This window comes from Euprymna scolopes, chromosome 19 (genome assembly GCF_053919585.1).
Source record: "Euprymna scolopes isolate OS-2025 chromosome 19, ASM5391958v1, whole genome shotgun sequence".
NCBI lineage: Eukaryota > Metazoa > Mollusca > Cephalopoda > Sepiida > Sepiolidae > Euprymna > Euprymna scolopes.
Genome location: NC_136500.1, coordinates 60,902,588 through 60,918,767, shown reverse-complemented (window position 1 = coordinate 60,918,767; position 16,180 = coordinate 60,902,588). Strand labels below are relative to the sequence as shown.

The window sequence follows — 16,180 nt, the reverse complement described above, 5'->3', positions numbered from 1 at the left end:
ACTAGCTTTTGTAAGAAATGTAAGGAATCTTCAAGTGATGTTACCGCAAATAACAGCATGAAGCTGTATATTCTGCCAGACTAGATGAATTCCTGTCCTGTAATCCAGTAGGTTCAAGGCACCGTAAGAAAGATATTTAAATGGTAAATCGGAGAGAGGAAAATCATGTTCGCAATTTCTTTACTAACTCTGTGTTTGAGATGTGTCTTGTATCATGTGTTAGCCACAGGAAAGGGGCCCCTTGATTTCTGAGAACTTTGAAGTAAAAAAAAAAAAAAAAAAAAAAAATTGAATGCCTACTAGACATTATCCTAGAGTGTCTTCAGTCTTTGTCAAAGGTTTGGCAGGTCAACCTGGCATGAAAATACTTCCCCCTATAAAGTAAACCCTGACTAAATATTCAAAACATACTATTTGAAGCTGAAATAAGATCCTCTCAGTATAACTATATCACACTGGCTTATACAAGGAATGATGCACCTTCTCTAAGTAATGTTAGCTCTAGTAACAGTACTAAGATGGACATTCCACCAGGCTAGATGAATTCTAATTTTGAAATCCAGTAAGATCCAACAACTACAATAAAGATATACTATACTATATTAAACTGGTCAATTTGAGAGAAGTATTTGAGAATTTTAATGAAACACTTGGATATCTATGTATCTTATGTAAAGATCAAGCGTTAGTCCCAGGAATTGGACCCTTAATTTTTGAGAAATTACACAAATATACTATTTGCAACATTCCAAATTTTTTATGAAATGAACAACTACAACAAAAATTGAAAAGAAAAACAAAAAAGGAACAAACATCCCATTTTAGAAATTCCAAAAATTTATACACACACACACACACACACACAAAAAAAAAAAAAAAAATTAAAAAAAGACATACCAAATTTTTGGATAATTGTAACAAGAAATAATTGAGCCAAAGAAGAGTGAGGTAGTCGATTCGCAACTGTACGGGGTTCACTAAGGCGTACAGATTTGCATGGGGCACTGGAAAAAAAAAATAAAATGTAGACAAAATATACATCATTATCTCAATTGAAACGATTTCCTGCTAAAAAAATTTTTTTAATGCATAAATGGTTGTAACGTGTAAATAAAATTTGTTTTTGTTTTTTTTTCTAAATATTTTAAGGCTCGAATAAAACTTGCATGATGGATAACAGAAAAGAATGATTTCATGAAGTTAAAATATGTAAATAATAATTAACATCAGTTTCTCTTAGCAAAACCTGATAGAAATCAGCTTTGTTTAATGGCATATGAACCCTTCTGGGGTCATTTACTGTTAAATCCAGTCATTTTTATAAAAGTCTGTATGCTTCAACTTATTAATTAGTTATTAATTGTAGACACAGAACTTTTCCACAAGCTGGAAAACAAAATTTTGCCACTTATCATGGTCTTCGGCCGGTCTTTCAGTTTGTCAAGAGCAATGTACAAATATCAACCTTTGCTTGGTCAAACAATCTCTTTGATGTTGATTCTTTTGATCTTTTTTCGATGAAATCCTTTTATGATTTCTTCACATAGCTGGAGTCTGATAACCAGGTAACATGTTAACTCCTTTTTTGAAGATCATTGATGGCTCTGTTAATATCTTCATTCGTTTGTGTACTTTGTTGAGTTATTCTAAGATATTTGTTACTATTTTCAAATATCTTTGCTTTCATTACTTATGATATATAAAATGCTTTCAATAAGTTTCCAGACTTTTTTTGTACAGGCATTTAAAATTGTCGTAGACTCTTGAAAATTCAGTATGTTATTGCTATACATACTATGAGATGACTTACTAATTTTTATGATTTCTAAAGCCCAATTGTCACAACAGGTGAATTTCAAAAATGCTATCTGGATATGAGGACACTTTAGAAGAATGCTATGCAATAAAATTTTGTTTTAAACTTGGAAAAAATACCGCAGAAACTTATGGAATGCTTTTGAATCATCTTGCATGAATCAGACATCAGTTTTTGAGTGGCATAAGAGATTCAAGGAAGGCAGGGAGTCTGTGAGGGATGATAGGTATGGGAGGAATAATGAAGTCAGCACGCTAGAGTTGATTGGCTAAATAATCAAACTTCATAGATAAGGACCATCATGTGTCTATAGAGACAATAAATGCAGTTTGATGTCAGTGTGGGAACTGTACACAATTATTTGCAAGGAACTGAAGATGCAAAAGATTTGTGCAAAGTTTGTCTCAAAGGTGCTCAAAGAAGATCAGACTATTTGACTAAGATGGGCATCAAGACAGTATCTCACCCTCCCTACAGACCAGACCTTGCTCCCTGTGACCTTTGATTATTCTCTAAACTAAAGGAAAAGCTTAGAAACTGTCATTATGAGACAATTGAGATGAAAGAGGCTGTCATGAGGGTCATTGACATTCACGCAAGAGGACACCCATGAGGCCTTCCAGAAGTTGTTGGAACAGTACAATAAGTGTGTTGCAGCCGGAGATTACTTTGAAGGGGACTACAGTTTCATGTGTCTATTATTAATAAAAGTGCCCATACAAAAAAGTTTGGAAACTTATTGAAGGCGCCTCACACATGTATACATCAATTAGATGCAATTTTCTGGCTTACTCAGGACCAATTCTATTTAACTCATAGATGTGACCTTAACAGATGCTACGATTTTGGTTCAGTGTAAAGGTAACCAAAGGATAAATCTGAAAAGATCCCAAATTAGGGACTCACTAACAGATAGTTTCATGTCAAACTCATAAATAAAATTTAGATTCAAGTTAAAAATCACTTGTCAACTTAGAAAAGAAATTTTTCACCTTTATAACAACGAGAATTAAATCATAGGAATATGGATTGTGGGTTGTGTTCGCTTACATTTAAAAAAAAAATTTTTTAAATAAAAAAATTAAAAAAAAAAAAGGAAATTTCTACTAGAAGTTAAGATTCAGATTAAGTCGGGTTTGAAGAAGTGACGTCCTGTACAGGAAGTATCAAGTGAAACATGGTAAATACACTAATCTAATCTTTCTCTTGGAACAGCGAACAGAACAGATGCATTTAAATGAGCTGCTTATGCTCCTGCCCTTTTCATAGATGAACTGAGGATACAACCAACAGACTTATATAATACTAGTCTACACTGTAAAAATAAAAAAATAAACGAAATCCAGAGCAAATAATGATGTTGATTTTAATTGCTAAAAAGAAAAAAAAATAATCTGATCTACCCACATCATGACTACAACTTTTGCTACAACAAAATGTATTAGTCATTTGTTGCTGTCCGAAGAAGAAAAAACAGATGTTATGCAACAAGATAATATCACATATCACATGCTAAGAGAAAATATACCACATTGTATTAAATAGGTAGAATATAAGAAAAGTGAGGAAAACCATGCAAAATGTTCAATTTATTTTTTATAAGATTTTTTAAATTAATATTATTAGGATATGGGAGTGGGGAGGTGATGGTGGTCTAGATGACCTGAGTGTCCCAAGTTTGAATCCAGTTCATTCCACAAAAATCACTTTCACTTATGTTGGCAACCTTCATGTGGTCTCTCCTATAATCCTCTTTCTAGAAAGAATTCTGACTAGAAAAAATATCAGGGAAACTAATGTCAACAATAGAATTTTCGAATTCATACAAAATGATAAGGATATGAAACATGAACATCAGCTGCTTCTGATTTGCAACAACTTTGCAATAATAATTGTGCCATGATTAGGTAGATGTACAGTTTCAAACTCAAAGAAAAGATTCCATCAACTGTGCTTTATCTGAATCTTGATATTGGTAAAATTATCGATGCCTTATGCACTTGCTGTTTCGAGTAGTTTGGCCTTGTACAATATGCTAGCTTTTGTATCAACATAACTTGTTTAGATATCCGGGCACTAGAGAGCATCACAGACCTATGAGAAGGCCGTTTGAAAGTGTAAGAAGGGATATAACTATAGAACATGAATAATGTCAACCTTTCAGGCCGAACTGCATAGATAGCTGGTGTGAGACATGGCCTTGTATTATTTCACTACAAAGACTCAGCAGTGAAAGAGTGGGATTTTGTTGGTAAACAGGTTTGTTGGGGGTATGTACATCTCGGGGGGGGGGGTACATCAAGTGTGGGGAGCGTACAAATACAATGAGTTTATCCAAATATTCCATTAAAATACTTGTTAAACAGGAACAGGAATGCAACAAGGGTTGAAGCTTAGTTAACATTGCAGGACCTATGAGATTGGAGATTCTTTTTTCAATCCTCTCCAAAAGAAAGAGAGACTAGTGGTGAATGCGCCAGCCCAGATGTGGCAACAACACTCCATGCATGTGTGAATGGTGGCTTTGTAGAGGTATAGGATATGCTTGCAGAATGCTAAATACTAAAACTAAATAAAAATAATGCTGATGACCATGATTCACATGGAGAGAGAGAGAGCCTGGGTGCATCCTTACCTGGAAAGTCGATTCCCTCGGGGAAGTAGTATTCCGTGAACTCCAAGTGAATAATTGGCATATCGTGAGGCAAATGCAATACTTTCTTCTCGGAGGAAAAGAACTTGTGTGGGTTGTTACGCTTCTGATCCGCAGTGGAGATGCAGTAGATTGTGAATTCTTCGATTTCCAGCACCATGCAACTTTCCAAAAGACGTGACGTGGTTCGGCCACCCCCGCCACTGCCGGATCCACTCCCAGAGGGGGGTGGTCGTCCCTGGGAGGGCATTGTCGAGCCCGAGTTAGACCCAGGACTTTTGTCGGTTATATGTGGTACAGTTGGGGATGCCTGTGATTTACTAGTGGCCCCTGGTGCTGATGTTGATGATGATGAACTAATTGATGATGATGATGAATTTGCTGCTTGTTCTGAGGAACAAAAGTAAAACAATACAAAAAAATAATTAGGACAAAATACAGAATAATCATATTCAAATTTTAATTGAACATTTGGGTACTAGTGCAGCTTATAGACGATGTTCAAATATTAAAATTATTTAGAAAACTATTCTTAATATTTTAACGATTCTGTACTTTCACTTAACAATTTGATAAACAAAAGATAACATAAAAACTGAACTTGAAAATCCCATCTAAAAAATAGTATGGTCCATAAACTGCACAAGCATCATTTATATAACTACAGAATGTTCCAGATGCTTGTAGCATTATGAATCGAACGACGTGATCATCGTTTATGCTACTCTTATTTTAAAAATGAAAACAATAATTCCTATTCAATTTATTTCGAAAATATAAAATATATAACAAAATATGAATTAAATAAAAAAAAAAGAAAAAACGAGTAAAATTTAAAATGTACAATAAAATAGAAATTTATGAACAAAAAATGAATAAAAATATTATGAATGCAAAATTAGTGTTTCAAAGACTCATTTTCGTGCATGTATAAGTCATTTGTTAAATGACTTAACGCTCTATAGTAGAATAACGCTGGATTTCAAAATTTAGATATTCTGTGCTATTATCATTATTGAAAGAAAAGTTTTAAATAAAGGAAGAGAAAATGTCCGTTGTTAAAGGCATGTTTTCTTACCCGAAAGATGAGTTGGTGATTGTGATGGAGAGAGCAACGAGAAGGCCATTTTTGCCCTACGCACCTCTTCTTTGTGATGAGCAAATAACTGACTCACCCAATGGTTACGTGAACCGACCTGGTCACTGTATCTGTACCATTGCTTGCGTTCACCACCTGAAATGAGGTTTCAACACAAAATACAATCAGGCACACGTTGAGAAAAAGAATGCAATTTCACAGCAGTTTTCATTTATTTTGCAGGCACGAAATTTTCATTGGAAAACACCTCCAAAAATTGGGCATAAAGAAACAAAGACAAGGATCAAGTGAAAGATTAGCACAAGTTAAGCACAGCTTAACATTTTATTGAAAACAGTAATCAACCATAATGATACATATACATATGCTTAAAAATAAAAAAAACTATACAAGTTTCAACCATTTTTTTCTGTCATAGATGTGTAGTGAATTTGCAGCTAACAGATTAATTTCTGTTAGCTTTAAGATTTTGTCACTGAATAATCCCAAGAAAGAGGGGGGGGACAACAAAAAACAATATATTAACACATGCTACCAAATGCCGGACAGAAACTAATAAGTAAAGCAATGGGTTGCAGTTTTTTTTTTTTTGTATTTAAGTCGAATGAAAGTTACATTGTACTTATCCATTATGGAATAAAGTTCTCAAAAAAAAAAAAAAAACACTTAAATTTGATCAAGTAGTTTCTTTTTTTATATATACAGCAAAAAATAATAAAACAAAAACTTATGATACCGTGATCAAATTAAGTGACATTCTTTTTCAGAGAACTTCATACCATAAGGGGTATGTACAATATAACTTTTTTTTCCAATATTTACATATTTATATGTATCGATTAAACTGTATAAGTACCCCCTTTTTTTTTTAACTTATGGTTATTATGAACTAAATACATACACAAATCATTTTCCAAGTTTTTTTTTTATTATTTTGTATTTGAGATGGTGGGGTGGTTGCGGGGCGCTCATTTTTTGGTCTCAGTTAATGAAGGAGAAATCCTTCATGACCAATACATTTTTTTTTTTATTTTTGGGGGAGCTGGTTTACCCCCACCTCCTTAAAAACAGACTTCATGTCTAACTCTGCCCTCGTGGGGAGGCAAGTAAAAAAAAAAAAAAAAAAAAAAAAAAAAAAGACGTTCTCTCTCTCAACTGATTACATGTTTTCCTTATATACTTTGAAAGTAACAAATATTGACCACTACCAAGGAAGAACATAAAAGAACGTTATTTTCATATTATTCACTTCAGAGGGGAGTGGGGGAGGGGTGATTTCCATACCGTCCGCTCAAGGTTCTTATAGGAGGAGGGAAAGGGGGAATAATCCATAGTTAAGTTTACAGGAACCTATTGTTAGGGAGGGTGACCCATGTTTTTTTTCCTTTTTTATTTTTCACTTTTCGGCTTCAACATTTAAAAAAAAAAATTTATTTTGGCAGGGTGGGGGTATTTTTACATTATTCCGCCAGCCGTTCTTACCATGGGGAGATTAGTGGGGGTGGGGGTCTACTCCGAAAATCGTTCTTACCATGAGGTGATTGGCGGGTGGCCACCAACAACAGCCGTACTTTACTTTTTATGCAGGAGATATGGGGGGGGGGTGCTTCCACCCGGCAACGCCGGTTAATGAGTACTGCTAATAAATAATGATCTATGTGATATATTTGAAGAGTGAAGTGATAAAAATTAACACAGCTAACAGGACAGTTTCCCAACTTTCATGAAGAAGGGAGGGGGGGGGAGTGCTTATCACTTTTCTATGAGAAATTTTGTCATGAAATTTTGAAAACTGATTCCTTGCACAAAAATACGCTTAAATGGCAAATGGCATTGCTAAATCTTGTTTTTTTTAACAAAGATATAACATTTTGTACTGAAAAAGTAGTGTAAAAAATGTGACGAAACACATATGAGCTTGAAGAAAAACATCCAAATATAAGGCACAAAAATAAGTCGTAACTTCCTTAGTTTTGGTCATATTTAGAAAATTTGAAAATATTCTTTCTTGGGTCATCAAGCTCTTTCTATGCATGCCACTATTAATATATCTCAAGCCATTTCAATTTTTTCATGTGTATTGGTTGTTTTTATTCTTTCAAAAATCAAAATTACACATTTGTCTAACACACGAAGCATATAAAATGTATTTTGAACCTTACTTGGGCTGACTACACATCCTTGCTAGAAAAAAAAAAAAAAAAAAAATGGAGACAAGTACAGCTTTTTTAAAAAAAAACAAAAACAAATGCAAACATTTTTTAAAAAGTGCATGTTTTAAACTAACGGATAAATTTCTACTGGATTTCACCTTTCATAACTGACTAACGAGAACAAAGGTCCTCTAAAAATGATCACTCCTTATGGGGGGGGGGTATATTAATAAATACTTCTGTCTTACCAAATGCAAGACAGAGACTAACAAATAAAGCAATGAGGTATAGTTTTTAATTGTTTTTGTTTTCTAAAAGGCTGATATCACATACACACACACAGAATCATAAAAATCCAAGTCTCAAAAGCATTGACATTGAAAACAAACAAAAATCAATAGAGCAGACCTTAAAAGTGCTCAATATCTATCCTCATAGAGCTTTAAAATAATAAGTAATATAAGTAATATGATGTCAAAGTAATTAGATGCAAATAACAAAAATCCTACAGAATAAAAATAGGAATACACAAAGCAAATTTTTTAAATATTTCATCAGATAGACTGCAAAAATGTCATTGTAAATTCATTATTTTCAATATTATTTTAAAATTGATCTTAACATTTTTTTTACACTAGTGTTATCTTTAATTTTTATTCAATATCTTTTTTCTAAAAATAGAAAACTCCATTAGGAAGAAAAAAGAAAATCTAAATTGTAGATTTATTTATTTATACTTTCCTTGCAAATAAATTTTCAGTTTGAGGAGAGATTTTAAAAAGATGTTAGAAATCCCATTAATTATTTTGACGATTCAATTAAATCCTCCATCATTTTTCTTTCTAATAAATTAGTTAAATTTAAGGATATTAAACTATTTTATAATTGAGATCTTTTATTGCTTCTATACAACGATCGAAAATATGTGAATAATCCTTTCAATCAAAATTGTTTTGTAAATAGATTTATGCAAAACAATTCAATAAGTATGAACAACTAAAAACTTTAAGGTTAATCTTGTGGTGCACCATTCCACTAATTGATGACTTCTCATTGAGAGTTCGTTGGTTTAATCAGTAACTATCATTGAATGTCAGGGTCATGAGCACCTTTGCAGGGTGCAATAATGGTCAGACCCAATAATCAACATGGCCATGTATCATGTCTGGAGAGGTAGGTAAATAGGTTAAGTTTTCTAAATCACAAAATTAAACAAACACAATGAGATAAGTATTTTTGTGTAGATCGAAAAAAAATTTCTGCATCACTTGGAGTTAAATATTCAAGTTGACCGATTGCTAGGCCTTTAATTGGTATGGCTTTGCTATAATACAATTTATTACTTTTAAAATATAATGATTAAGATCACTTAGCTTCATAAAATATAGATTAATGCTAACAATTATTGATATCACTTAGTTTCATGAAACAAAGCTCAGAAATTAAAAACATTTAAAACAAAAGAACTCTGAAACAAAAAGACGAAAAAAAACATGTCAAAAATGAAAAAGAAAACATTTAAAGGTCAGAATTTTAATCTGATGTTGGAGAAGGGTAAGGAAAAGTAGGGGAGGATGGGGGAAGAGAGGGAGGACTAAATAAGATGGAACTGAATCAAGGAAGACAGAAAACCATGTTGTAACCAATTTGGTTTGAAGTGCTAGCGGTTTGCTTTGAATACAGACTTTTATTAAGAGAATAAAGGAACATGAAAAACCTCAACCAGCAATGATAAAAGTAATAATAAAAAAATATTGTAATAAAAAGGATCCGAAATACCAGTTCCTGATAAGAGGGGAAAAATCTAGCGTTGCCAAAAGGTGAAGGTGTGTAGGTGCATGCAGTTTGTCCAAGAGGAAGGGGGGGGGCTAAGATGCTCAAAATATGCTTTAGATGATTGTTTTCAGGATTAGGAAGAGGAAATTAAAAGAGAAATAGAACGAGTTGAGCAACAATTCAGTAAGAGGAACAATTAGAAAAAACGTGCATGCATGGTCTTTTTTTTTTCTTTTTTGTCTGTTTCTTTAAAAGGGAAGCAGAAAAAATGGGGGTTACTTATTAAAAAGTAAAAATATGAAAGAAAAAAATAAAAACTTATAAAATCTATTTTAGGCTTAAGAAAGTGAAAATAAAAAACATTTTTTAATGAAATCATTTTAAAAATCAAACTGTAGATTATTTTTGAACAAAGGTTGATTATCATTTGAACATCTTTTTAATTATCTCAACTTTTCAAATAAAAATAAAATCACTGTGCAGAACACATACCTTATGAATACAACATAACCCTGATTAAATTCCGTTAAATATTTCATTGATAGTTTTCAAAAATGCTCTGAATTTTTTGTTTATTAACTATCATTTTTTAATTCATCATCCAATTCAAAACAGTATCAATTCCAATTCAAAACAGTATGATAAAAATAACTAAGGTTTACAATGGATGAAAAATTTTAATGCCAAATGTGATATGTCCAATTCTTCAAAGTGAGAAATAAGACTTTACAAAGACGAATGTCAATTTTAAGAATCCACCATACAAGCGTATTTCAATTAAAAGCAAGAATATTAAACAAATATTACATTATTTGAAGAAAATATTTTGGAGTGTTAGCGTGATGAAATACAACACTTCATATAATTTAACAATTTTAAAAATAGTACTGAGTTTGAACCCTTCAAATATTGCATTTTGGTATTAGATAAGCACAAAAGGGTTGTGATGCCATTAAATCATATATATATAACATATCAAAGTCAATAGCACTGCCACACAATAATTGCAGACAAAATTGTGGCTCTACCTTTTGATTCTTTACAAAATCAAGACAGGAGGACAAACTGTACGAGATTAACGAAAATGCGACAAAAATATGTCCTCATATTCTCAGGTTATTTGACAATAGGGATTGCAACTATTTCAATCAAACCACTAGAGCTACTATGACAAACATTGCACAAACATTGAAACCAACAAGTGCTGCTGTCTGAGCCAACAGATAGATTTTAGCAATAACTTGCAGCTGGTAGTAAGCTGTTGCAGAGGTAGTTGCAAGGTACATAGTGAATTTTGTATGAACACCATCTGTAGCCTTCATAGGTGGAATCATAAGTACAAGGAAATTGCAGTAAAGACAGCTCAAAATCATCAGCAATACTGTTTCAAATTGATGGAAGTCAGTTAAACCCACTGAGTGATAACCAAGACAGGAAAAAGACATCTGAGGATTATCCAGATTTTATTAATGAAATGAAACAGTAAAAAATGGATAAAGAAAGATATCATTTCCTTAGGTTGGAAAATTTGATTTTGTTTGGTTAATATTAAATGGTCAGATCATTTTCAGGCTGACAAATCATGTTAAAAAATATATTCTCTTGAATCTGAGCAAATTCAATTCTGGAATAATTGTTTGAATTAGGTTTAACCTGAATACAGAGTCCCTGTCGATGAAAAATGAAATTAAAAATTGTGTCAATGGCAGGCAGCCAGCAAGAACATGAAAGTAAAGCAAACAGCAAAAGAAGAAAAAGAAAATCTTTTAGAATAAATACTATCGACATTTTACCATCCATATTTCATTAAGTTTTAGTCATGAACTTTTCAGTCTTTGTTTTTCTGCCATTCAATATGCTGCAAATTTGCATCACTAAGTTAAAAGCATACATAGTGCAAAATTGTTATTAACCATACCACTTCACTCTCAACACTTTGGTTCCAATCCAACTCTGGACAAAAACATTTTAGACACACACAAAGTAATAATTAAAGTGAATTATATCATTCTTAACAATATGCTGGAACAATCCACAAGAAAAAACTGACAAACAAAAATCAAATATAAATTTTGTAGGAAGAAAACTATTGATGACAAAAAAAAATACTAAAGAGACTGACTTTACATATTAAAGATTTTGGAAAACAAATTTCTTGATTGATTAAAAAAAAATTTTGTTTTTAATCGAAGGGAAAAATTGGTGAAAGAAAAATAATTTCCATCAAGAGAAAAGAATGGATCCATTCAATCTATGAATTCAATGATGAAAATTTAATATTTCAAACTACATGATTGACCAACAGAACATTTTAAAAAGATGCTTAAATACATCTAAAAATGCTATTTCAAACTTAGGTGTGACAGATGAAAGAAAATTTGGTACTTGTGCAGAATAGATATCCAAGAATTCAATGGAGATTCCCAAGTATTGATGATAAATTCTTAACTTGATCAAGATATGCAAACAATAAATTGGAACATCATGACTAGGGCTATGAGGACAGCATATTCTTTTCATTGTTTTTACTCTAGAGTATATATCTGATACAGTTAGACACAGTTAATCAACCGAGGATCACATCACTACATAAAAACATAAGATATCAATGCATATATACCTGAGAATCATAACAAGGAAAAGATGGGTCTAATCATGACCCATCTTCATCTATTTTGGTAACATCACTTCACCTTACGACTTCTTTGCTTTTCTCTTCTAATATCAGTAAGTATACCTAATTCCAATTCGCAGTATTCTTCCTTCTTCCACACATACAAAAATTTAAACCTACTATTAACCCTTAGTTCAGGTGTTAGTAAACCATTCCTCCACCAGAAAAAAAAAAAAAAAAAAAAAAGACGACAGAAACAATAATAAATTTAAAAAAAAAAAAAATTCATCAGCCTCCGATTTTCCATTTCTGGACAATCAAGAAAAAAATCCACAAATTGTTTGCAAAAAGAGGGGAAAAAGTTTGTTCTATCCACCAAGCATTCAGATAGCCTAAAGACCCAGTAATCTTTGCAAGTAATGAAATTTTTTGGATATTTATTCTACAAAAGCACCAAAAATTCCATTTCAAATTCAAGCATGACAGACAGACAGACAAAACTCTTTATATAGATAATTAGACATTTTATGACAGTTTTAATTTTTATGCTTCATTTAACCAAATTTTGTTTCCTTATTTCAAATGAAGAAAAGTTTTAAGCAGGAGTATAATATGTGCAGTTTGGTGAATAACTTAACTTAAAAAATAAAAACATTTTGGGTTGCAGTTGGGAAAGGGGAGCGTCTTTCCTTTCTACAAGAATCAGCACAGCTAATTGAAAATTAACAACAAATGGAAACAGAAAGAGAAACTCTTAGGGAGGAGGGGAGGGGCAGAAAATTCTAGAGATTTTCTGGTGCTCGTTTTAATACCAGGCTTATTTTCAGTTGGTGATTCTGGTTCACCATCGTCATCATTTTCTTCCTGATTCAGTTCAGAATCAGCAAATGTATATCCTAAAACAATAACAAAAGTCAGAGGGATGTAAACTGCAGTAAAGAAAGTGAGGCAAGGAAAAAAGAAATCTTCAGAAGTCAAAGCTGTTCAGGGAAAGAAAAAGATGGCTTTTAAACAAGACTTTTTTTTTCTTTTGCAAAGTATTGAATTTCCAATTATCTTTCATAATAATAGGATAACTATCAGTAAACACATATTGAAGTGTCTTAAAATGGAAAGTGATTGAATTTACATGCATCATACGAGTAAATGAGAGACTATATGCAAAAGGTGTGGAAACAAATAAAAACACTGATTGTCATAAAGATGAAAACAGTAGAATACAGACTATGAAATTTACAGAATTGAACATTTAAAAAAAATAAATGCCAGAGTTTGTTTTTTTTTTATTTTAATTAAAAAAAAAAAAAAAAAAAGATGTGGAAGCTATGGTAATATTGTAATAATAATAATAATAATAATAATAATAATGATAATAGAGATTACAAAAATAATTTGATAAGAATGGAATTTTGATGCCTGTAACTCAAACTACATCATACCCTCAATTTTTTTTTTTAATTTTGAGAAACATACAGATTTCATTTTTAAAAAATTTGTCCTTAATCAATATGCATTATTAACATGCAATTTTTATCTTTATATGTAAAATAAAGTTATTTGTATACATTTATATATTTGTATGCTCAAAATTCACACCAAAACTAATCAATTGTGAATTTTAGAACATAGCTGGTAGGCTAATATGAATAATGTGGACAATATTTAGTTTTATATTATGAAAAGAATTTATGGACTTGTACCAAATAAAGAAATTTCAAAAATTTATCAAGTAGAATAAAAAGAAAAAAAAAAAAACAATTATGAAAGAGACAATCAATAGTAAGAAACTGTATAAATGATGATGACATTAATTTAAAATTTGATAACAAGCAATACTTAATAGCACCTTCATCAACATTCTTTTGACAGGCGTGTAGGTTGTTCAGATGATGGTGATGATAATGATGCCATTATTACTACACGAATCCAAGAGAACCAAAACTACCAGAAATCCCATAATGCATTTGGATAAATATATTACACTAGACTACCCGTAACCCGTTGGGTCAGTATGTTATATCAGCTATGGAATTAATGTATGAGCATGACACTTGTGACGCAAAGAAAATAGTTATTTTTTTGTGACATAACAGAAACATTTCTATGAAAGTATATTAAAATGAAAAAAGAATATAGATAGATTTCTATGAGTCGTTCTGCTTATAATTGTTTATTTTTGAAAAAACAAAAAAAAACTTACAGCCATTGATTTATAAGTGGTTTGCCATATATGCACTATTCAAATTTTGATATATCTAATTTAAACGCGAAAAACAAACAATTGGGACACTGAAAACGTACATGTTATAAAATGCTCTTATGGTTGTCAAAGGTTAAAGTAGATTTATTTGTAAGAAAATTACGTTAAAATAACTTAAACGTAATACGGAAATGAACGATGTAAAAAAAAAAAAAAAAAAAAAGATGCAGAAAGTATTAACAATTGTTTATTTAGATAATTTAAACGCGAAAAAAAAAAACCAATTGGGATGCTGAAAACGTACACAGTAAAACAATACATTGTCAACGGGTCAAAGTTGATTTATTTGTAAGAAAATTGCGACAGTATACTTGTAATACAGAATAATTGCAAAACATCCTCACCTTTCTCATGTTAAATAATAATTTTTAAATAATAGCGTTAATATTTCAGTACGCAGGTCAAATTCTGAAAAAGTAGCGATTTGTGTTTATTTGTTTACACTGTTATGGGTTTATGTTTATGTACGCATGCGCAACCGGAAGTCGGGTTACAACACTTGTTACAAGGTCATTTGAGTTTTATAATTATATAGATTTTCATCAAATTGAGTAAAACATTGTGGGGTATGCATTCATACTTGACAAAAAAAAAAAAAAAAAAAAAAAAAGCAAATACAAATTATTTAAAACAAGAAAATTATAGAAATTAAAAAAGATAAATGTTAAGAAATTCAGAGCAAGAGTATGCGGGAGTTTTCATCGATTCTAAGGAAATGATCAGTGCATCATGAAGGAGTTAAAAACTTTAAATTTTATGAAATTTATTTCAATTAATGTCACTTTACTTATATATCCTTTCTCAATTGATGATGAACACATTCTTAGTCTTCAACCCCCCTCCCCCACCCCAAAAAAAAATTTAATATTATAAAATACAATAAATAATAACAAACATAGTATGGAGTTACAGGATTAGCAAAAAAGAAGTAGGGTTTTTCGAGCAAAGCAGAGTTTTCTTACTTGTCATAATAATACTCTTTTACCAGTGACTAATTAATATCTTTGAAAAGGCAGTTGTCACAATATATGAAAAATATAATCCAAAGCAGACATTTTAAAATATTACTTAACTGACATCATTTGAGAGTGAACTTTGTAAAAATATTACTTTTGTTATCCATTTAGAAAGGTATGGATAACGCTCTAGTTATGGTTAAATAGCAACTTTTGTCCAATGAATGGTATATAATGAATCGTTGCATCTTAGCACCAAATAACATAAAATGGCTTGACATGCCATAAACAGACAACCCCAATCAAAAACATAACTTTTGGTGCAGAATGCATTACTTGTACAACTAATAACAACACCAGTAATAAAAGCATATAATCAGGTTTTATTAGTATTGAGATGGCAATAAAAACTCATGCCGTAGACAATAATGAGAACTATTACATGGGTTAAAAAAGATGGAAATGTGTAATAACATGATGAAAAGCAAAGTTTATTCTCATGGAATTGGAAAATGGTACGAGAACTGCGGCCAAAGGAAAAGTGAAAAGAAAAAGTCGGATGGGTTGGCGAATAGATAATAAAATCAAGCAAACAATACTAAAGACTCACCTCGACTCATAATTAACTTTTCATCTGGAAGTCATAGAAAAATGAGATATCAAGGAAACTGAACGTAAACATAATAAGCTCAAACTTGTAGCAAGGGGAGATAATTCAGGACTCGGACAACCCTCAAAAAGAAGTGATAATGTCTGAGAGAATATAGCTTGGACTGATTTGGTTGGTTGGTTGTTTTACAGCATATCAGCTCTTTTTTGATTATTTGGTTATTTACTGCAGAAATCTTTTTCT

At 31.4% G+C, this 16,180-nt stretch overlaps 1 protein-coding gene across 4 annotated transcripts in view; it reads right to left on the bottom strand.

Moving 5' to 3' along the window:
- The window catches only part of LOC145303654 (bridge-like lipid transfer protein family member 3B), a 305,183-nt gene that overhangs the window by 37,885 nt on the left and 251,118 nt on the right, over positions 1-16,180 (bottom strand). For 3 of the 4 annotated variants that reach the window (XM_080145223.1, XM_080145224.1, XM_080145226.1), the window contains exons 10-13: positions 15,938-15,961; positions 5,548-5,703; positions 4,452-4,859; positions 898-1,004 (exon numbers count right to left, since the gene is read on the bottom strand). In XM_080145223.1, the coding sequence (XP_080001349.1) occupies positions 898-1,004; positions 4,452-4,859; positions 5,548-5,703; positions 15,938-15,961 (695 nt within the window). The remainder of the gene's footprint in view (positions 1-897; positions 1,005-4,451; positions 4,860-5,547; positions 5,704-15,937; positions 15,962-16,180) is intronic. The other variant, XM_080145225.1, reaches the window with a different exon arrangement.